Below are 25050 nucleotides of genomic sequence, written 5' to 3' on the forward strand. Positions count from 1 at the left end.
GGGCATTCACATGTTCTGTGCATGGTCTTTAATTACTGACAATAAGCTACAGAACGGACTTCAGAGTTCCCAGCCTCATCATTTATTATGATCCTGAAAGCTCTGAAACTGTTTAAATCTTAGCGCTACTGTAATGACATGTGTCACTTTCTGAGCTCCTGGTATCATAATGAATGATGATGCCTGGAACTCCGAAGTCCATACCATAGCACATTGTCCATAATTATGGACCTTCACAGAACTTGTGAATGCCCCCTAATATGACCTTCTATCTAGTTTGTGCATTAGGTCCAGATGTTACTACTACCTTTGCAACATCTATACACATGGTGGCACAAGCAGTCTTTGTGTTTAGGCCCTTAATGTTTTACATGGACAGCTGTTCATCTGATTAGCTGCTATGTAATACTATAATCGCTCCTTTCGCTTTCTTTGCTGTCTGTCAGCTAAGAATTCATCAATATCACATTGAAAGTCTGAAAACAGCGCTATCAAAGGTATGTCACATACCCACATGATAAGACATAAGTGTCTGATTGTGGCAGAGTCTGTCTCCTGGGACCCCTGCAGTCTCGGCAATGGGGTTGTAAAGCTACTGTTGTTGGCTGCTTCCGGCAGATCCCACTGACCATGAATGGAACTGCAATGTACTTATGTGACCTCTACTACATCTCAATGGGAGAGGCAGGACCCCATTCAGAGGGGTTGGACAGTCAAACAGCAAGGAGGAGATGCTAGTCTTAAATAAAGCCCCACCCCCTTTTCCCCTGCTGTATCTACTCTTATTAAAGCTGGCCGACTGTGTGCCTGGTGCAGGCATTGCGAAACAAATGTACACCTGCTTGGGAGCAGGAGTAGATTTGCATCTTGATTTACGCCTGCGTGCGGCGGTAAATGAAGATAAATCTGGTGCGGAAGGAGGCCACACCTGTTCCCTGCCTAGCCCGCCCCCTGTCCACCCATCAGGTGAGCGGGGGATACGGCTGGCATATGCCGCAGAAAAGGGGTGAATCTGCCCCTTTTCCTTGGTGTACACCAGGGGCTCATATGGGTAAAAGTCCCCCTATTCCCTATTCTGTGGATGGGGGATAAGTGTTATGTAGGCTGGATACCCCTTTAAAGCTTGAATAACATTTTCTGTAAATTACAGTACTTTCTGAAAGATAATAAAATTAATTGTTGAACGTACACTCACCATTATTTAGCCTTCCTAGGTTTGATACATTCATCTTTTATAATAATATTCTATGTAGGTCAAGAAACGTAGCGGACAAAATCTCTTTGCAATGAAAGAAATTAATTTGCACAACCCAGCATTTGGCAAAGACAAAAGGGACCGGGATAGCAGCGCGGAGAACATCGTGTCTGAACTAACAATAATCAGAGAGCAGGTAACAGAAGTTTATGATCTATGATTCACTTTTCATCATTGTCCTTGCTGAGCCGATACAGAGAGTAATTGTTCAATTATAGCAACACAATCTCTCACTTGAAGATTTGGAACAAAAATAACATAGAGAAAATTGCTCGTATAATGAATAATGTTGTGTGTTTCTAATACCACGGAAAAACAGTTTCTGCTTTTAATTGCATTTTAATTGTGACCTTTCCCAAAATGAATAGGAAATTGTTTAATATTTGAACACTGGTTAAAGATAACTTTGTAGGATGTGGCTTATATCTAGGACATTTACATATTCCATAAAGAAACATTCAGAAATGAGTCCTATGAGTACACATGCTTCCGTAATAATAGGATCAAATTAACCCTTTTATTGGCTATGCGTGTGAGATTAGTCATGACTTGAAACACTGCAGGTGGAATATTAGGTCTAGGTCTTTGATCTTAACTTTGAAAAGATTAGGGAGAGATATGAAAAGTTTTACTTAATATTTCTGTACGTGTATGATGAATGAATTAAAGAGAGGGAAGCTGCATCAAGAAGAAAAATTACAGCCTGTTACTGTCATCTATCACCTTGTACAGTACAGCCTATAGTGTGTTCTAAGTTGGTGAAAGGGGGGGGATTCTTTACGTCTTTATACCTCTCACATAAATTATGTGCCCCCTGATTTACCGTTACTGGGGGGCTTTTATACTATAGGGTAGAGAATAGTTGTACATGTCATCACACCCCATCCACTTATAATCTGATCATATATATATAAGTATCTGGTTTGCTGAGATTTGTGGTCTTTTCAGTTTGAGTGTACAGTATATGTGATGGTATGTGTATGTAATAAGTAAGTATACAGTAAGTAGGCTCTACTTGGATCAGTAATAAGGTTTTGCTTGCACTGCCTGATAGTGTATGTTTTTTAAATTTTCTACTTAATGGGGAAATTATCAGCAGATAAGAAGTATATAACCAGCTGATATGTCCATATAGTGCACTGGGCGTTCAGGATGAAGGTAATGTTCTTACTATCATCCTCAGCACGATTTTCAGGACCATTTTATGTAACCACTTTGTCGTTTATTAGATATATAAATGAGGAGCTTTGGTGCACTGGGGTGGGATTACCTCCCTCGGGTCATTGAGGTTGATAGTCCTGCACCCAGTGTTATCGGGGTGGTCCCCAGTATCTTCTGTCCACCCCACTGGCCTTGATTGATATATCTCTTCCTGTACCCAGACAGGGAGATATGTCTGAATCAAGACTGGGAGAAGCCACCCGATATTGCAGGCATCATAAAAGTAATTTCTACTCCTGCTTTGCTTGTCATTTATACTTACTACATCTTGGAGGATATTTTCTTGACTAATAAACAGTATGGTAACAGCTACTAAACAAGCAATTGGTTGTATTCATCATGCTTTGTCTTACAGCTTTGCCATCCGAACATTGTGCGCTATTATAGGACATTCTTAGAAAGTAAGTAATTCGTGTAAAATATACAGTGGTGTCTTGGATTACGAGCATAATTTGTTCCGGGACCATGCCTGTAATCCAAATCCACTCTTGAACTAAAGCAAATTTTCCCATAAGAAATCACTGAAATGCCGACAATTAGTTCTGCATCCCAAAAATAATAGTTTTTTTATTCCAAATAACAAGTAGAACAGATGAAACAAACAATGACAAACAGATGAATATGTGATATTATAAGTTACTGTACAGTAGAAGGTTGGGTTCACACTACGTATATTTCAGGCAGTATTTGGTCCTCATGTCAGGTCTTCATAGCAACCAAAACCAGGAGTGGATTGAAAACACAGAAAGGCTCTGTCCACACAATGTTGAAATTGAGTGGATGGCCGCCATATAACGGTAAATGACTTCCATTATTTCAATATAACAGCCGTTGTTTTAAAATAACAGCACATATTTGCCATTAAATGACGGCCATCCACTCAATTACAACATTATGTGAACAGATCCTTTCTGTGTTTTCAATCCACTCCTTGTTTTGGTTGCTATACAGCCTCAAATATACAGCCTCAAATATACGTTGTGTGAACATAGCCTAACAATCAGCATATGCAGTATAATGTATAGTAAGTGCATAAACCTGATAACACAGCAGCAGTTTGTAGATACAGGATGGAACTGCAGATCCCCATAATGCAGTAGCGTAGTACAACAGGCTAGAATAGAGAACCAGAGCAGCTGTCAGAGGTCTGTGTGGTCACATGACAGCAATATGGAACGAGGGGGAGTGTTTTCAGCATGGGCCAATTGGGAAGTGAGAATCACAGAGCTGTGCAGGAGGACAGTGACAGAAACTTTTTTACACAGCAGTGTGTATAGCTGAGTGTGAGTGCAGGCACATTATAGCAGGAACGGAGAGCATGGGAAACACAAAGACAGACAAAGACTGCAGGAAGCATGAAGGAATGAGCAGGGCAGATGTGGGCACAGTATAGCAGCACTCTCTGTCCGAGGAGAGAGGGCTTACAGCTATGAACAGATTACCTCCACAGTCCCATCCCCTGATGCAAGCCCCAGCCTGAAGTGGATTTGCTATGATTCGGAAGGTGAGGAAGACTTCCTGGTTCAGAGTACAGAGCTGTAGACCCCACTGTGCAGGCCATGCTCCTCCCCTCCCCACTCCCTTCCCACTCAGTACAGGGAGCTTTTAAACCAAAGCAATGCTCTTAAACCAAGTTACAATTGTGAGCTCTTAAACCAAAACACTCTCAATCCAAGGTACTCTTAAACCAAGGTACCATTGTATGACATTTGGCTTAGTCTATGTAATTGTCAGTGAAAAAGATTAACATAGTGCACCAATCCAACCATCCAGACATTACTAGTTACAGTTGTTACAATCATACTACAATCCATTCCATCAGTTAAAATAGTTCCCCATGAAGGTGCCCATAATTGTAGAAGTTATTGCTCACCCAGATTTTTCTGAAACTGCATGGTTAGTACTCTATTTCTGGAAGTTAACACCAAGAACCATGTCATTGGCGCCTGTCTTCAGCAGTGTTTCACTAACACAATATTATTGCCCTATAGCATTCTGCTTGGTCAGTTCAAGTATTTCTCATTTTATAATCATGTTGATATCTTTGTGTTGTATGTCATGTCCCTTGCATTTTGCTCTTCTAATAAATACTGGGGCCTAATTCCATTTGCTGTAGCTGAATTAAATCAATACATAGGTTGTTAATCAGTGAGAGGAAATTACTTATCAAATATATGTCAGACATAGAAATTAACTGGGTATCAGTTAAGGCAGTGCTATTATTGCCCATATAAATAATAAAACCAATGCAGTCAACTGATCTGCACTTACTGGAAATGGTAATAGTGTAATCGCAGTCTTGTACTATGAATGGTTATTGTATAATGGTGAACCAGTTATATATTTAGAAATCACAGATGCACCACCTCGTATGGGCGTGCAATAACCACGGTCAAAATATGTGTAAATTATATTTAATTTCCCAGAATCACGTATAAAATCTAACTTTTATTAGATATGCATTAAAAGTAAAAAATTTATTAAAACAAGTGTTCGACACATATGAAATAGGCACTTCACAACAGATCTAGGGTGTTGACCCTCTGATAGACTGGTATACTTAGGGATAGATTAACCCAGATGTATAAAGATGAAACCAGACTTTAGAAAAAAATTGCGATAAACAAGTATCTCTGTCTCAATCCAAGTCTCTACGCGTTTCACCCAGATATATCCCTGGGATCATCAGGAGATATGGTGCACTCATCCCCACAGGGATTACTCACTACCCCCAGCGTGCCCAAGATGGCGATTCTGGCGCCAGAATCACCATCATCCTGGGCACGCTGGAGGTAGTGAGTAATCCCTGTGGGGATGAGTGCACCATATCTGCACTGTGACTTTCTATCATGATGGCTGTCTTGGCAAACACTGTCAGTATATATGATTCATGCACTTGCCAGTTTCTGTGATTGTACCTGCTGTATGAGACCTTTTTCATCTTCCAGGATTGGATGTTCCTCTAGTACTTGGCAGACATAGCTAGTATATGCATGGTTGCCATAGATTATCATAGAGGTTATGTATGTTATCATATTTGCATGTGGCTTGTGACATCATAGGAGACTGGTATCTAACCTGAACCCTAAAGGACTGTCTCTGAGGGTCATTGCTATTCCTATTTGTCATACATACAGTTTCTGACATGTAAGACTGCAGCCATAAAAGTGTACTCCTGATTGTGTGTGGTTTGTCTGTGTCTTGGGGTTATCCTGACCTGTTGCTCCAAGTGCTTATCGGAGGCCTGGTCAGGGTGAACACCCGACGCACACACAGAGTATACACACTATATATATCCCCACTCCTACCCTTTTCTATATTTATCTGATTTTTCTATTTATTTAAACACAACAATTCTATATAATCTCTAAACAGTAACCACTGTGTTTTGTGAAGGTCTGATGATCCCAGGGATATATCTGGGTGAAACGCGTAGAGACTTGGATTGAGACAGAGATACTTGTTTATCGCAATTTTTTTTCTGAAGTCTGGTTTCATCTTTATACATCTGTGCTAATCTATCCCTAAGTATACCAGTCTATCAGAGGGTCAACACCCTAGATCTGTTGTGAAGTGCCTATTTCATATGTGTAGAACACTTGTTTTAATACATTTTTTACTTTTAATTCATATCTAATAAAAGTTAGATTTTATACGTGATTCTGGGAAATCAGTTATATATTTCCCCACGTATGTTTCAGATGACAGACTGTACATTGTTATGGAGCTCATTGAAGGCGCACCTCTGGGTGAACATTTAAAGTCTCTTAAGGAGAAAAAGCAGCAGTTTACAGAGGAACGGCTTTGGCACATTTTTATACAGGTAAACATGTAATACTAACGGCTAATGGGGCAGTCATCTATATCGGTTAGTTTTTTTGTTTGTTTTTTTAGCAAGCTACAGGGACAGATTATAGCAGTGAGCAGTGCAGGCCACAGGGACAGATTATAATGGGCAATGCAGGGTCCCAGCTAAGTGACAGCTGTTGCGGGACAGCTCAGTGATTGGCTAAGCGGGCCGTCACTCAGCTAAAAACCTGGAGACTCTGCTGAAGTGATGGCCTGCTTGTCCTATCACTGTTCCATCCTACAATGTGATTGGCTGAGCTGCCCGTCACTTACCTGGGACCCAACCCAATAACACAGGTGGAGGACACCTGGGGAACCGTGGACAGGTAAAGTATGGTCTTTTTTATTATTCATTAGTAACCTGGTCTTGTCCCTGCATTTCCCATTACAATCTGCCCCCACAGCCTGCACTGCTCACTTACACTTTTATCTACACTTTGCTTTTCAGACACGCATACAAGTCATCAGAAAGACTATAGCACTATATTCTCACAGTGAAATGAAAATCCGCTGCCAGAATGGAGAGCTATAGACTTTATACTACAGATCAAGGTGGCACCTGGCATACTGGGAGATGTAGTTTCACGGGTGGCATCTTCACATATACAAAAACTTAGAAAGGAGCAACAGAGGCACCTAGAAGGGTGGGAGGGGGTATCAAAACTTAGAGGGGGGGAGGGGTGATTAGGGCCAGGGGGTTTTAAACCTTTTTTTTTAGGGCATGCGTGGAAAGCCCCTAATAGATTGTGTATAGTTTTGAAGGATAATCAGAAGAAAATCACTTTGCTATTGCAAATACAAGTCTCTATAGATCCCATTTTCTTCATGGTTATGTGTCTTATGTTATGCTCTACATTTTTCTTTCAGTTATGCCTAGCACTGAGATATTTACATAAAGAAAAAAGGATTGTTCACAGAGACTTATCACCAAACAACATCATGCTGGGAGAAAAAGATAAAGTAACAGTCAGTAAGTATTCCGCAGAATCCAGCTATTTATTGTAAAACCTAGCAGCAGTAAATCAGGTACATACAATTATAGGAACCTTACATAACAGGGAATCTACCAGAACAGCCTTAAGAACCACACTATAGCAGCACATTTTATGGTGAGAACATGCTTACATAATTAGTGAAGAACATGCTTACATAACGAGTGACAAAACATCTAGGCAGGTGACAGAGCAGCTTGATGAAATGTGCAAATGAAAAGGTTACTTTCTGATAGAAGTAGAAATAGAGTATTGGGTCCCTGTTGCAGTCATCATATATTGATCATTCGTAGCCCATTTTGCCATTATCTCCAAAGTTGAAACACAATAAAAGGGAGGCTGTGTTTGGCAACCTTTGCGGAAGGAGTTGGGGACCCCTGATCATCCCTCGCTCTGCCTCTATTAGTGACAATAATCGCTGCTCACTGTGCAGAGGCCTCCTCCCCCCCCCCCCCCCCCCCACACACACACAGCACAAAGGGGGAACGAGATGTGCTATAGTGCTAAATCAGATCAGGGGGTTGGAAACTTAGAGATAGTCCTGCAGTTCCCGACAGAAACATTGGTGGCAGCAGAGAGGGCCTCTTACTGTTGTCAGTCAACAGAAGTGAAAATCTGAATAAAAAAACTTTACATCTTTTTAAATAAAAGTATATTACAAAGAAATATAACTTTATTAAAGCAATATATTAAAAACAATTTTTAGTCTCCGGAGTACCCCTTCAGTATGTCTAATAGAAAAAGAGGTAACAAATGAACATTTTATCCTAAATCCACTTCTGAGTGTATCAGACTGATATTTAGTTCTCCTGAAATTGAGTTACAATACTTAAAAAACACCAACATCCATCTACTACCATCGACCCCTTGGTAGAAAACATATTACTCCTCAGGGCTTAATAATAGTTCCTAGGTGTTCCTAGTTTTAAGACGGGAAACACGAGTCAGAAAAAATCTTTTCGTATTGTGATAGCACATTGGGCTGTATTGTACAGGCCTGTAGCAAATACCATCACGTACTAAAAAACTGATTATGGTGTGTGGTATTTGCAAAAAGTACATAATTACATTTGATAGAAGATGCCAGACTCCTGCTGATCTTAACAATATGTGGGCAAGACGAGATTCAAGAACACTGACAGGAACTGTGAAAATCATGGAGGAAATGTGAATAAAATCATAAAGTTTATAAACCTGCTCCATGCAGTGAGGGTTCAGAAGGTGGGCAGTGTGTCAGATATACATGTATATCTGAAGCAGAGACCTTGATGAAAAACCACCGAGGTTGGAGAACAGATGGATTCAGTCAACCCCAATGGCATCAAGGAGAATTTAAATTTTAGATGTTATGATAAAAATGAAATGTTATGATAAAATGGAATAAGCAAACCTAAAAAAAAAACTTGGTGGTATAGCTATACAGTGAATTTTACACTTCATAGGCACGTAGGCAATAAATAAATAACAGGATCACATTTGCCTCTGAAACAGAAATGAGTAACTTTTTTTTAGTCAGAAGTCATAATACATAGTTCATAGTTTTGGTGGGTGGTGCAGATCCTGAGTGGTCTAAGGCTGCATGCGCACGTTCCGTAAAATTGTCTGTGGCTGCGGATCCGCGACCACGGACAATTTTAGGAACCATTAAAGTGAATGCAGCCATTCACATGATCCATGCCTCGACCCCCACCGCAAGCGGCACCACGAAAAAATTGCACGGGTCGTGGGAATGAGGCCTAAGGCAAAGTGACCAGGCTGTATCTATAGTTAGGTTTTTAGAAAGGCAGTGTGTGTGGGGTGGATATGCTGGTCAGTTCCTCCAATGTGCAGATTTCTTTGCTTTGCCAAGCTATTGAGTGGAGGTTGGTACCTTTTGGTACAATTTCTATCTTTATTGGTGACATTAGTGTCAGATTTTTTATTTTTGATAATTGCATGATGCAAAATACAAAATGATATACAGCATTGACCTGTTGTGTCTATTACAGAACTGTTCTTTACCCCATATTACAAACCTAGGTAGAGGTGGGTAGTGCTCAGGAAGAAGCCAGTCAGTTATAAAAACATAGAAGATTGTCAGCCAAAATAGATATATGTTTATCCCAGGCAAGTTTACATTTAGCCCAGCAGAACATGCGTTGACACACCTAGAATTTCATGTGTCTTTCCTGCAAAGTGCTTGTTTAGCTGCCCACTGCCACGAGTGCTGATAATTGATGCCTAAGACTTTCATCAGTAGAAAATATAAGGTCAGGCAGGGAGGACAAAGAGAGCTTACCACTCTGTCGTACATTTCCAGTAGGCATACCGAGACCCTGCAGGAGCAAAAATATCTATCCAGTATGTAGCCCTAGTCTTATTGCTCACTATTGTTAACCGTTAACTGTCTTACTTCACATCAAGATAATTTTTTTTTTTTTTTTTTTGCAACTGTGGGGTAGCGATCGTTTGTAACAACCTAATTCACTTGTATAAGTGATGGAGTTGCGTGATCAGGAATCGCCATGTAGCCCCAGCCTTAATGATACAACAGAAGTTAAAGTGTCACTGTCGTTATAACTTTCATAATCTAAATCAACAGTAGATGTGATATAAAGCAAGTTTGCAATATAAAGTAATTTTTTTGTTGTTGTTATCATGCTGTAAAACAAAGCCAGAAATCCAGAAATCCAGGTCCACTGTCCTGAAGGCAGATTTTCTGACTTGCGCTTGTTGAAAAAAACAGACTAAACACAGGAATTCCGGCCAGTACAGAGTCATGGCTCAATATGTCCACCAGTCACATGACTGCCTTCTCTCTGTGACCGCTCAGATGGTCTAGGATACACAGGACTTCCTGTTTCCTGACTGTTTCCTGTGTTTTGAGAAAAAAAGTCAGAAAACAGGAAGTGCCAAGTTTTCCATGATAACTAAAAAAAACAATGAATGTAAATTGCAAACTTGCTTTATATCTACTGTTGCTTTAGATTTTGAAAAGAGAAGATGGAGACCGCACTTCCAAAAAAGAGTTCACACTTTATTCACACCAGATGCAACGTTTCGGCTCAATGTGTAGCCTTTCTCAAGCAGTGATACAAAATGCTCCAAGAGCTCAGTATATATACATGTGTGCATGATTATAGTTCATCAAACAATTAATTCATAGAGATATAAACAAAGTAAAATACAAGTGATCTAGTATCGTGTAAGGTTCCAAAATCAAAGTGATAAGCAAGCAAGGTGAAAAGAGGTCCTAATCAGATAGTTTACAGTGTTGGCCTGCTGTTATACTCTCTGAGCCCTTATGACTAATCCTGGACACAATCCAGCCCCTCTCCCTTTGGTACTGGTCCTCCTGCCTTAGTTGTTTTTACATTTATTTATATGTACTTTATTCAACCCCAACTTGGTTAATTTCCCAATTCCCCATTTATATTCCCCTTCTCATTTATTATTTTGCAACTTTTATTATCTTTTGCGATATACTGATCCATACACGCTATGACAATGGTAGTAAGGGCTATCTTCCCTTTACTAATATGGCGTCATCAGATTCTGTGGCTGTTATGGGCATGCCCGCGCCGCTGTCAGCTTGAGGACTGCCCGACGCATGCGCCTGTGATCACACCGATCATGTGATACACTCAGGTCACATGATCTGGTACTAGGTGATCCGGACACCATGCGCTGTGGGTGACGTCATCAGCGGGCGACGCCGGCGCTCCCGGACACGCCGCCTCCATGTGGATTCCCTGCTCTGGTGTGATGTATGTATAACTTGTTTTATTTACTATTTGTTGCACAGCTGTTTGTATTACACCTAATCATGTCATTTGTTGTTACTTCACATTATTCCTAACATGATCATTGCTGTAAACTATCTGATTAGGACCTCTTTTCACCTTGCTTGCTTATCACTTTGATTTTGGAACCTTACACGATACTAGATCACTTGTATTTTACTTTGTTTATATCTCTATGAATTAATTGTTTGATGAACTATAATCATGCACACATGTATATATACTGAGCTCTTGGAGCATTTTGTATCACTGCTTGAGAAAGGCTACACATTGAGCCGAAACGTTGCATCTGGTGTGAATAAAGTGTGAACTCTTTTTTGGAAGTGCGGTCTCCATCTTCTCTTTGGACATTCTATACGAACCTGGGTCCGGTTTGGTGAGACGTGCACCCGCACATATATGTTTTTCTGGTGCTGCTGAACATTTTTTTCAATTTTTTTTCAATTTAGATTTTGAAAGTTATAACGACGGTGATCAGATGACACGCTTTTACACAGTTTATTATAAAAGCAAAATACAACAACTTTTAACATATGAAAATAAAAAGTAAATTGAATTAAATGACAGCAGTAAAAGGTGATAACAGACAAGGTGCCATAAAGAGACCGTGGATAAATGTGGTTAAAAAAAATAGCCCACAATTCTGTGTGTGAATCTTAGGTTTTGTGCCTGCACATTATTTTGAACCACAAACGTCTGAAAAAATGCACAAAAAGCCAAAACGTCTGAAAGAACTGTAGGAACACATATGTATAGAAGTAAATGTCAAAAAATATGGACCAATTAAAGAGATGAGCGAACCCCGAGCATGCTCGAGTCGATCCGAACCCGAACTTTCGGCATTTGATTAGCGGTGGCTGCTAAACTTGGATAAAGCCCTAAGGCTATGTGGAAATCATGGATATAGTCATTGGCTGTATCCATGTTTTCCAGACAACCTTAGAGCTTTATCCAAGCTTAGCAGCCCCAGCTAATCAAATACCGAACGTTCAGGTTCGGATCGACTCGAACCCGAACCCGGTTCGCTAATCTCTAACCAATTTACATAGTGGAAACATTACCTGAGTTTTTTCTGCTGGATCTCACAATCTGCTATAATATGTGGGATCCATCCACCATGAGTGTCTATCTAACATTACAATGACAATTCCCCCATTTTGCCACTGCATGGTGCTGTTGTTCTACTTATATACTATTGTACAGTTTTTGTATGATTTTAGAGAATATGCTCAGTATAGCTTAGTAATATACAATTCCTCAGTCCTTTAATTAGTTTGATGTGTTCCTAGATGAGGTTTAGCTTTTATTTTTAGCCCTGCTATTCTTAAGCTTACACAACACCTTTTTACTATGCACTGTGAGGACGCACTGAGCTTATAGAAGGGGTCCTTCAAGGAAAGCAAATGTTTGTGCTGCAGATGTATTTGCAGTAAGAGCTGGTTGGGCATCTAAGGGGGCCTGCAAAGGTGTTTTCTGTTCGATTTGCCAGTGGCAAACTGTATATGTTTTAAAACGTACCTGTCAGCATGACAGCTTAGGGAGCAGCAGCAAATTCCTCTCTTCGGGTCATTTCGGCTCTCTGTGGATATGTGCCAATGAGACCGTGTTGCACGGGATTTCCATTGGATCAGAATGGGGGTCAGTCCAATGATGTGGTTCCACATGCTCTCCAGAGGTCTACCAGGAGAGGTGAGGCAAACATATGGCAAGTTTAGTGTATGAGTCCTATTAATTAGATTATAGCACATGTAGGGAACTCGCCTGGGGTTGTAAGGTTGTCTTGGCAACCCACTTCCCCAGTGTGAACTGTGTCTCTTCACGCCAAACTAGACATTTGACCAACCCTTTAAATTTAACAAAAAAAAAAAACCAATTCAACCCTGACAAATCGATGTGCCCAATATTTTTACAAGCAAACTGATGAATTTTCTCTTTGCCAAATTTATAAAATCACAGGGCACAGGTCTAAATGCTGCATGTCTATGCTGGTTGCTTGTGACTGACTAACTATTAAAGGGAATCTGTCAGCTGTAATTCACGTCCCAAACTGTTGACACTGTTAGATAGCAGTTATGTCAAGGAGACACGTTTCATTTCATATGTCCATCTGTGCTTCCAGGGTGAGAGAATGTTTTTATTCCCTGCTATAAAGAGTCAAAGAGGCTTTCCTGAGCTCCTGAATAGCTGCAAGCTGTAATGCCTCCTCTCCCCCTGCTTATTGATTCCTGGAAGCAGGTATGCTTGGGGGAGTTAGGTATAGAGTGGGAATCAGGAGGTGTTACAGCTACTGCTGCACTTCAGGAGCTCAGGAAAGCCTCTTTGACTCTTTTGTACTATAAAATACGAGCATTTTGCTACCTTCCGAAAGCACAGCTGGATATATGAAAAGTAGCATGTGTCTCCATGATCTAAGAGCTATCTAAGGGTATGTTAAGGGTAAGGGTAATTCAGGCAGAATTCCACAGCGGAACTTTCCGCTGCAGAATCCCGCCTGTCTCAGTGTGATCAGGGATTTCAACCAACATGTTACAAGTTATACTGAATCAGTTCCCACAAAGTTATATATCAATCTACTTAGTTCTTTCTGCTCTATAACATGATGACAATACATTAGATAATATTGTCACGGTGACAGGTTTCCTTTAAGGGTCCTTTAACACGTACAGATAAATCGCTTAACCTCATAACGACCACGGGCGTATATTCACGCCCTGAGGTCGTTAAGGGAGTTCAGAGGGGGGCCGCGCGGCGACCCCGCTCTGAACCGCCGCGATCCCGGGTGCTGCTTGTCGCCCGGGACTGCGGCTATTAGCAGGCATGGTCCGATCGCCGTTCCCGCTAATTATCTTTTCGAATGCAGCCTTCAAAGTTGACAGCTGCATTTGAAAAATAGCTTTTCCACATCCCTGGTGTCTAGTGGGGGGGATCGCCCCACTGCGACGTAATTGCAGAGGAGCGATCCCTGCATCTGACATGGGCCGGGGTCTGTGGCGTAATGGCCCTGATCCCGGCTCGGCCCTCTATTGTTTTCGGCTGCAGCAGCCTGATGTATCTCATTGATCTGTGCAGTATATACTATACTATACTATACAGACTATACTGCTTAGATCTCAATGAGAGATCAATGTACTTATACTAGAAGTCCCCCAGGGGGGATTCTAGTATAAGTGTAAAAAAAAAGAAAATGTTTTATTATAAATAAAAAATCCCCTCCCCTAATAAAAGTTTGAATCACCCCCCTATTTCCATTTTATAAATGGAATAAACCTGTATGGTATTGCCGCGTGCGTATTTGCACAAACTATTAATTTATTTCATTCCTGATTTCGCAAGGTAAACGGCGTAAGCGCAAAAAAATCCCAAAGTACAAAATTGCATATTTTTTAACGCATCAAATCCAGAAAAATTTTTAATAAAAAGTGATCAAAAAGTCGCATATGCTCAATCAAGGTACCGATAGAAAGTAAAGATCATGGCGCAAAAAATGACACCTCACACAGCCCCATAGACCAAAGGATAAAAGCGTTATAAGCCTGGGAATAGAGCGATTTTAAGGAACATATGTTTCTTAAAAATGGTTTGAATTTTTTACAGGCCATCAGATAATATAAAAGTTATACATGTTACAAATCGTTGTAATCGTAACGACATGAGGAACATGCATAACAAGACAGTTTTACCCCAGGGTGAGCGGCGTAAAATCAAATACCCCCCAAATTTAAAAAAAGGTTTTTTTTTTCCAATTTCACCACATTTAATTTGGCTCAGGTTTTGCAGTGTACTTTATGCAAAAATAAAGCCTGTCATTGCAAAGTACAATTAGTGGTGCAAAAATAAGGGCTCATGTGAAAAAATGCTATGGCCTTTTAAGCACAAGGAGGAAAAAGCGAAAACACAAAAATTAAAATTGGTCCGGTCCTTAAGGGGTTAAGGTGCATGTGTAGGATATTACGGCAAAATGGGCTATAATCCAGCTCAGGGGTGTTGCTGAAAAACACGGCGGGAAGGAAACACAGAAATTTATCCCAGTCTTAGACTAGCCTCTTTGACCCCACAAGCATAATTTCTGAAAACAGCGGCATGTTCACCGGGCCCAGAAGGTATCCATCCTAGAGTTTTGCAAGAATTAAATACTGTGTTAGACAGACCGTTATTCCTATTATTTAAAGATTCTATTACGACAGGGATTCTTCCACAGGACTGGCGCATAGCTAATGTGGTACCAATATTCAAGAAGGGGTCAAGGAGTGATCCTGGAAACTACAGGCCCGTAAGTCTAACATCTATAGTAGGTAAAGTATTTGAGGGGATTGTAAGAGATGCTATACTGGAGTATCTTAATGAAAATAATCTTATGACTCAGCACCAGCATGGATTTATGAGGGATCGGTCCTGTCAGACTAATCTGATCGGCTTCTATGAAGAGGTAAGTTATAGACTGGACCTGGGGGAGGCTGTGGATGTTGTGTATCTGGACTTTTCAAAGGCATTTGATACTGTGCCGCATGAAAGGTTGGTCTACAAAATGAGGATGCTGGGACTCGGGGAAAACGTATGCAAATGGGTAAGTAACTGGTTGTGTGATAGAAAACAGAGGGTGGTCATTGATGGAACATATTCAGATTGGGTTTTAGTTACTAGTGGGGTACCACAGGGGTCAGTGTTGGGTCCACTTCTTTTTAATATTTTTATTAATGATCTTGTAGAGGGGCTACAGAGCAGAATCTCCATTTTTGCAGATGATACTAAACTGGGTAAAGTAATCAGTACAGAGGAGGATAATATCATATTACAGAGGGATTTGGAGAAGCTAGAGGCTTGGGCGGAGAAATGGCAAATGAAGTTTAATGTGGATAAATGTAAGGTTATGCATTTGGGCCATAGAAATAATAAGTACAGTTATGTGCTAAATAATAAAACACTGGGTAAAACTACTTCCGAAAAGGACCTGGGGGTATTGGTGGACAGTAAACTCAACTTTAGTGATCAGTGCCAGGCAGCAGCTGCCAAGGCTAATAAAATAATGGGATGCATCAAAAGAGGTATAGATGCTAAAGATGAGAACATAGTTTTGCCTCTTTATAAATCACTGGTCAGACCACACTTGGAATACTGTGTACAGTTTTGGGCACCGGTATATAAGAAGGACACAGCTGACCTAGAGCGGGTGCAGAGGAGGGCAACAAAGGTCATTAAGGGAATGGGTGGGTTACAGTACCAGGACAGGTTATCACGCTTGGGGTTATTTACGCTAGAAAAAAGACGTCTTAGGGGCGATCTGATCACAATGTACAAATATATGAATGGACAGTACAGAGATCTTTGTAGTGGTCTTTTTACTCCTAGGTCTGTAACAATGACAAGGGGGCATCCTCTACGTCTAGAGGAAAGAAGATTTAATCATCAGCATCGACGCGGGTTCTTTACTGTACGAGCGGTAAGACTGTGGAACTCTCTGCCACATGATGTTGTCATGGCTGATTCAGTAAATAAGTTCAAGGGAGGCCTGGATGCTTTTCTTGAACAATATAATATTACAAGTTATGGGCATTAGATTTCTGGTGATACGTTGATCCGGGGATTGTTCTGGTTGCCATTGCAGTCGGGGGAGGGGGGAGGGGGGGGGAGTTTCTCCCTGTGGTGGGGCGTTTGTCTTCTGCCTCATAGGGGTTTTTCGCCTTCCTGGATCAACACAGTAGGATTTTCCTAGGTTGAACCTGATGGACTCTTGTCTTCTTTCAACCTTATTTACTATGTTATTTACTATGTTATTTACTATGTTATTTACTATGTGTCTTTTATTATCAGCTGCACAAAAGTACCAGCAGCTTGGGGGGGGGGGGGGGGGGGGTATTCACGATACCTGTCCTACGCTTGTGTGTTTTACTCTAGTCACTTCAGTTAGACTGAGCTGCAGTACCACACACAACCAGAGGATTGTTGTTTTTGAAAGAAAATAGCTCATTTTTTTCTGTCTTCTTTCAGAAATAATGCCACTCACATCCCCTTTCTGTGTCTGTTTGTAATTGAAATACTAAGCAGATGGTTACATCAGGAACCCTGGGCTGTTATACAGAGTTCTGCTAAGGCATTTCTGCTTTTGCTTCCAGCCAGACCCGTAGTTTGCCTTTAATCACTAGTAGAGATGAGCAAACCGGGTTCGGGTTCAAGTCGATCCGAACCCGAACGTTCGGCATTTGATTAGCTGGGGCTGCTGAACTTGGATAAAGCTCTAAGGTTGTCTGGAAAACATGGATACAGCCAATGACTATATCCATGTTTTCCACATAGCCTTAGGGCTTTATCCAACTTCAGCAGCCCCCGCTAATCAAATGCCGAAAGTTCGGGTTCGGATCGACTCGAGCATGCTCAAGATTCGCTCATCTCTAATCACTAGTTTAAGTTCAGAAGATAGCGGTTCTCATGCCTCTGCGCATTATTTCTATAAAATCTTATATTTGCTGTATGCTAACTCATTTGAAAACATCTAATTATAGCAAACTATCAAAACATATAGAAGTGAACATGCTGGTGGAGAAAGCTGCGGAGCTGACTGGGATTTCTTCTCTCTTATTAATATGGGAAATGCTTATTAAAATGCATAGCAACTGGTACATTAGTAGGTGTTAAAAATACACAGATGGCACTTTACTAAAACGTGCAAATGGAACAGACAAAACTCCACAGCTACTGGAATGTAAATTGATTGTTTTACTCTATAAATAGATGCTTAACTTTTTTGGTGGGTACATAGTAATATTAACTATAATTGTTATTTTGTAGCTGACTTTGGCCTTGCCAAACAGAAGCAGGAAAACAGCAAGCTAACCTCTATTGTTGGAACTATCCTGTACTCCTGGTAAGCTATCTACTGTTCATTAGCTATTGTGATAATCCAAGTTCTCAGTGTTGTGTGGCTCAGTGTTCAGCATCATCGCCTTGCAGTGCTGAGGACCTGTGTTCAACTACATAGAGTTTGGTTTGCTCTCCCTTCTTCCTCCCACAAGAACCATATTGATAAGTTAATTTGGATTTTAGATTGTACGTCCTATTAAGAACAGTGAGTAATACAAGTTCTGTAGATTACTGCAAAATATGCACATGCTGTAGAAAAGGAAGTATTACATTATTTTATGCAATACTTTATTGAATGTAGGCTTCAAAGATGATTACAGTGAAGTACAGTATGTCTCACATTTACCCAGGAGCTCCTGCCAGAGGGTTTTACCTAGGGACCTATACAAATTTTTACAGTGTAAAAACCTGTCATTCATAGGCGGGCTCAGACTGACCCACAGAGGAGCAGGGGAAATCCCTAGTGGGTTGCCAATAGTAAACAACTACTGGACACTAGAGCTGAGAAGGGAATAGTTAGACTTGTACAGGTATATCTATATCATAAAAATCAAAGTCTGTCTGTCTGTCTGTCTGTCCTTCTGTCTGTCTGTCTGTCCTCTATAGACTTCCAAACGCCTGAACCGTTTGACCCCAAATTTGGCACACAGATACATTGGGTGCCCGGGAAGGTTATTGCGAAGGTCCCGTCCCCGCCAGATGTACAGGAGGGGAGGGGGAGGGGAAAGAGAGGCGCCCCATAGAGATGAATGGGAAAATCTCCTCACTGCAAACACAGGTGATATAATTAGCTGCAGCAGACACGGCAGTTGGAGCCTTAGCAACCAATAGGATTACTGCTTTCATTTTCACAGGGAGCAATGGTTGCTAGGGAAGCTGCCTCACAACATCCACAGTAATAACTGGTAGACCCCCTACTCCATCTATACAGTACATGTATATACAGGACCCCCTACTCCATCTATACAGTACATGTATATACAGGACCCCCTACTCCATCTATACAGGACATGTATATACAGGACCCCCTACTCCATCTATACAGTACATGTATATACAGGGCCCCCTACTCCATCTATACAGTACATATATATACAGGACCCCCTACTCCATCTATACAGTATGTATATACAGGACCCCTACTCCATCCATACAGTACATGTATATACAGGACCCCTTACTCCATCTATACAGTACATGTATACAGGACCCCCTACTCCATCTATACAGTACATGTATATACAGGACCCCCTACTCCATCTATACAGTACATATATATACAGGGCCCCCTACTCCATCCATACAGTACATGTATACAGGACCCCCTACTCCATCTATACAGTACATGTATATACAGGACCCCCTACTCCATCTATACAGTACATGTATATACAGGACCCCCTACTCCATCTATACAGTACATGTATATACAGGACCCCCTACTCCATCTATACAGTACATGTATATACAGGGCACAACAGGTATACCAAACTGTGACTGGGTAACACTGCTACACCAGACCTGACCAATACTGCCATACTGTGCTGGATAACACTGTCATACCAGACCTGACCAATACCGCCATACTGTGACTGGATAACACTGCCAGACCTGACCAATACCGCCATACTGTGACTGGATAACACCTCCATACCAGACCTGACCAATACCGCCATACTGTGACTGGATAACACTGCCACACCAGACCTGACCAATACCGCCATACTGTGACTGGATAACACTGTCATACCAGACCTGACCAATACCGCCATACTGTGACTGGATAACACTGTCATATAAGACCTGACCAATACCGCCATACTGTGAATGGATAACACCGCCACACCAGACCTGACCAATACCGCTATACTGTGCTGGATAACACTGTCATACCAGACCGGACCAATACCGCCTTACTGTGCTGGATAACACTGTCATACCAGACCTGACCAATACCGCCATACTGTGACTGAATAACACTGCCATACCAGACCTGACCAATACCGGCAAACTGTGACTGGGTAACACCGCTACACGAGTCCTGACCAATACCACCATACTGTGACTGGATAACACCATCATATCAGATCTGACCAATTCTTTCATACTGTGACTGGATAACACCGCTATACCAAACCTGACCAATACCACCATACCGTGACTGGATAACACCGCCACACCAGACCTGACCAATACCGCCATACTGTGACTGGATAACACCCCCATACCAGACATGACCAATACCGACACACTGTGACTGAATAACACTGCCATACGGGTAAATACAACCCTGCAGGTATACAGGACAGTACAGGTATACAGGACCCCAAAACTATACACTACAAGTGCACGGGACCTCCACAAAACTATATACTACAGGTATACAGGACCCCAAACTTTACACTACAGGTATACAGGACCCCAAAACTATATACTACAGGTATACAGGACCTCCACCAACTATATACTTCAGGTATACAGGACCTCCACCAACTATATACTACAGGTATACAGGACCCCAAACTATACACTACAGGTATACAGGACCCCAAACTATACACTACAGGTATACAGGAACTCCACCAACTATATACTACAGGTATATAGGACCCCAAACTATACACTACAGGTATACAGGACCTCAAAACCATACACTACAGGTATACAGGACCTACACCAACTCTATAATACAGGTATACAACACCTTCACCAACTCTATACTACAATATACTACAGGTATACAGGAACTCCACCAGCTATATACTACAGGTATATAGGACCCCAAACTATACACTACAGGTATACAGGACCTCCACCAACTCTATACTATAGTTATACAGGACCCTCAAACTATTTAGTACAGGTATACAGGACCCCCGAACTATATACTACAGGTATGCAAGACCTCCACCAATTATACACTACAGGTATCCAGGACCCTCAAACTATAAACTACAGGTATACAAGACCTCCACCAACTATACATTACAGGTATACAGCACCAACTATATACTACAGGTATACAGGACCCCCGAACTATACAGTACAGGTATACAGGACCTTCACCAACTGTACACTGCAGGTATACAGGACCTCCCTCAACTATACACTATAGGTATACAGCCCCCCCAACTATGCACTACAGATATGCGAGACCCCTAAAAACTATACATTGTGGGTATACAGAACCCCTCCAACTATGCACTACAGGTTTACACTAATTCCACTGATTAACTCAGATGAAACAATACCTTTAGCTTGGCCTCCTGGGCACCTTAGAACAAATCTAATTAACACACTGACACTTTATACCCGGGCAGCGCCGGGTACATTTTCTAGTATATTATATATATCTAAAAAGGACAAATTCAAATCAAAGTCTCAAATCTTAGTACATCCTAGAGTGAGACAGAATGGAAAACAAAATAAGCAACATCTTTGTTCAAATAAATCCATCAAGAAAATCCAAAACATATTGCTTCCAATATAATGCTTTACTTTACCTAACCATAGCCTGATTTTTTTTTAAAAAGAGTTGTTCGTGTTGTTGGCACCAGTTGAACAACATGACAGCTGCATCCGATTACTGGTTGCAGCTTATCCCTGGTGTCTAGTGTCCCGGAGGAGCGTTCTAGTGTCCCGGAGGAGCGATCTCCGTACCTGCTGCTGGCCGGGGACCTCTCCAAAATGGCGCCGTCCCCGGCTCGGCACTCGCTTGTTTTCTGCTGCAGCAGCCGAAAGCAAACGAGTGCCGATCTCATTGATCTTTGCTGTATAAGTATACAGCAAAGATCTCAATGAGAGATCAAAGTGTATATACTAGAAGTCCCCCAGGGGGGCTTCTAGTATACAGTATATGTAAAAAAAAAAAAAAAGTATTGTTATAAGTAAAAAGCCCGCTCCCCTAATAAAAGTATAAATCACCCCCCTTTTCCCAGGTTTTAAATAAAAGTAAATAAATAAATAAACATGTTTGGTATCGCCGCGTCCGTAATCGCCCGAACTATTAATTAATCACATTCCTGATCTCGCACGGTAAACGGCGTCAGCGCAAAAAAAATCCCAAAGTGCAAAATTGCGCATTTTTGGTTGCATCAAATCTAAGTAAAAAAAGTAATAAAAAGCGATCAAAAAGTCGTATATGCGCAATCAAGGTACCGATAGAAAGTAAACATCATGGCGCAAAAAATTACACCTCACACAGCCCCATAGACCAAAGGATAAAAGCGCTATAAGCCTGGGAATAGAGCGATTTTAAGGAACGTATATTTGTTAACAATGGTTTGAATTTTTTACCGGCCATCAGATACAAGAAAAGTTATACATGTTATATATCGTTTTAATTGTAACGACTTGAGGAACAAGTCAGTTTTACCCCAGGGCGAATGGCGTAAAAACACAGTCCCCCCAAATAAAAGAAATGCGTTTTTTTGTTCAATTTTACTATACTTTGAATTTTTTTCCTGGTTTCGCAGTGTACTTTATGCAAAAATTCAGCCTGTCATTGCAAAGTACAATTAGTGACGCAAAAAATAAGGGCTCATGTGGGTTTCTAGGTGGAAATCAATAGTACAGGCGATTTTAAGAAACTTTGTAATTGGGTTTATTAGCCGAAAAATTAATTTTTTTCATGAAAAAGCAGTTTGAATCTCTCCCCCCTGTCTTCATGGTTTTCCTATGGAGAGAGGGAAATGAGGCACCAAAACAGGACAACAAAGAGTTAATTTACAGCAACATCACCAGCTCTCTCCTCTGACAGTCACCACTGACCTCTCTGACCTCTTAATAGCTCCCCCATTGAGGAATCCTTTGTTTTCTGCTCTCTGCTGCCCACTAATCTCACTCCTTCCTCCTCCCCCCTCCCCTCTTCATAGCACAGACAGGATGCGACTGATAAAAAAACTGTCGAGATTTCCTGATTGTGAGCAGTGGATGACAGAAAGGAGAGGAGGGGGACCTGGGAAAAGGCTTTTTAAATGCAGATAATGTCATATTTGCCTTATAAACCCAATTACAAAGATTTTATTAAAATTGCCTGGACTATTGATTTCTGAAAAAAAAAAAAATTAACGACCGTGACTCTTTAACCCCTTAACGACATCGGGCGTAAGTATACGCCCCCGCAGGGTGGGCTTTAACGCAAACGGGCGTATGCTTACGCCCGATGTTTCCCCGATCGCTGTGTGTTCACACACAGCGGTCGGGGAAGATGGCCTGCTATAATGTATAGCAGGCCATCTCTGCTCGTCGGCACGGGGGGTGATTAAATCAGCATATAGCAGCTGAAAACAGCTTTCCGGGTCATCGGTGACCCGTTAACCCGGACAGCAATGGCGATTGGTGCTGTCCGAGACAGCACCAATCGCCATTAGTGTCCCCACCAAAGATGGCGCCGATGCCACCCCCACGATCGCCGTGATAGGCCGGCCAGTACCGGCCGGCCCATCATGGCGATCAAACTGTAAAAAAACAGTTTTGTCGCGTTCTGCACCCCTCAGCTAGGTAGCTGAGGGGTGCAGAACAGGTGTGTGTGGTGCAGGTGTACCATACTCACCTGATCTGGACGTCCGGAGCGACGATCTGCGGTCCGCGCCGTCCTCGCGTCTTCATCGCTTCACTTCCGGGTTCGGTCGACCAACGTCGGAAATCTTTGTAATCGCTCCGGGCCTCGTGTTCGGCGGGCCTCGGTAATCTCCGGCAGCGTCGCTCTACCGCCCCCTAGCGGCTGATCAGTGAATATCATTCACTGATCAGTTGCTTTGGGTTAAAAAGATTATTATTATTATTTTTTTCTTTTTTTGCGCCCTAACGCCGCTGAGTGCTGATCAGCATCGCCCGTAAGTGCGCCGCTGATCAGCAACTCCTCCTTTTTGGCGTAGGGGCGTTTTCCCCCCTATATCCTACCGCCACTGGCTGCTGATAAGTGCCGCACATAAGTGCGGCATTTAGCAGCAGCTCCTTTCTTTGGCGAAGGGATATTTTTTCTTACTGTCAAAAAAAACACGTAAAAAACACTACACTACACCACACTACATGGAATAAAGTTTTACACTACACCACTACACATTTACATACCCCGTATACCAATCCCCGTATAAAGATGGCCCCCAAGGTGTTTTTGGTGTCGGACGCATACGTTATTATTGCCTCTGACACTGAAACAGCCAGTGAGGATGAATGGGGGATCCTTCTTTCCTCCATTCATCCTCATCATCCAGTGACGTGTCTGGGGGGTAGCGTAGCGTACGCTGCCCCCCAGACACGTCTTTTCCGCCAGTACCGTCCCAATAAGAGACGGTATGGCGTGAAATTCTCCAAACTCTGTGAGAGTATCTCAGGGTACACTTACAGATTTAGGGTACGTGCACACTGCGGAATAGCAAATGATAACCCTTTGTGCATTCCGCAGCTGGCACCCGCCGGCGGACTGATGGAGGCGAGCGTCTCCACCCGTGTCATAGACTCCATTCTATGCACGGGCGGATTCCGTCGTCCGTCCAAAGAATGAACACATTGGACAGAGGGCAGAATCCGCACGTGCATATAATGGAGTGTGACACGAGCGGAGACGCGCGCCTCCATCAGTCCGTCGGCGGGTGCCAGCTGCGGAATGCACAAAGGGTTATCCTTCACCATTCCGCAGTGTGTATGTACCCTTAGAGTGTATGAAGGAAGGGACACCCAAATCCAGCCCCCAGATGCCACCCCCCCCCCCATCCTCGGAGTTAGTGGTAAGATTGTTCGGGAACTGATCTTCCCACTGCTGGATAAAGGTCACCACCTGTACGGGGATAACTTTTATACCAGCACCCCCTCTTTTGGTCCCTCGCTGCCCGAGCTACTGTAGCTTGCGACACGATCCGTAAATATCAGAAGCAGTAATAGAGCCCTAATATTTAGCAGCCATGGAGCGGACCCAGCGCTTCTGGATATGAAGGACCCCATATCGCACCAGGCAGGGCCGATTCTGGGGTCTGTGCCGCCTGAGGCAAACCTCAGGCTGCTGCCCCCCTCACTGGCACTCGAACCCGGGAGACCGCGGGAGAGGTGCGGTGCATGGGGCTGGAGCTGTGAGCTTACGGGGCCGGCGTGCATC

The 25050-nt window shown here is 42.2% G+C and overlaps 1 protein-coding gene across 9 annotated transcripts in view; it reads left to right on the forward strand.

The window, feature by feature from the left end:
• The window catches only part of NEK10 (NIMA related kinase 10), a 156763-nt gene that overhangs the window by 71932 nt on the left and 59781 nt on the right, over nt 1-25050 (forward strand). For all 9 annotated transcript variants that reach the window (XM_069958651.1, XM_069958655.1, XM_069958654.1 and 6 more), the window contains exons 19-23: nt 1254-1391; nt 2832-2877; nt 6178-6299; nt 7193-7295; nt 17883-17958. In XM_069958651.1, coding sequence (XP_069814752.1) covers nt 1254-1391; nt 2832-2877; nt 6178-6299; nt 7193-7295; nt 17883-17958 — 485 coding nt within the window. The remainder of the gene's footprint in view (nt 1-1253; nt 1392-2831; nt 2878-6177; nt 6300-7192; nt 7296-17882; nt 17959-25050) is intronic.

This window comes from Dendropsophus ebraccatus, chromosome 2 (assembly GCF_027789765.1).
Source record: "Dendropsophus ebraccatus isolate aDenEbr1 chromosome 2, aDenEbr1.pat, whole genome shotgun sequence".
NCBI classification, from domain to species: domain Eukaryota; kingdom Metazoa; phylum Chordata; class Amphibia; order Anura; family Hylidae; genus Dendropsophus; species Dendropsophus ebraccatus.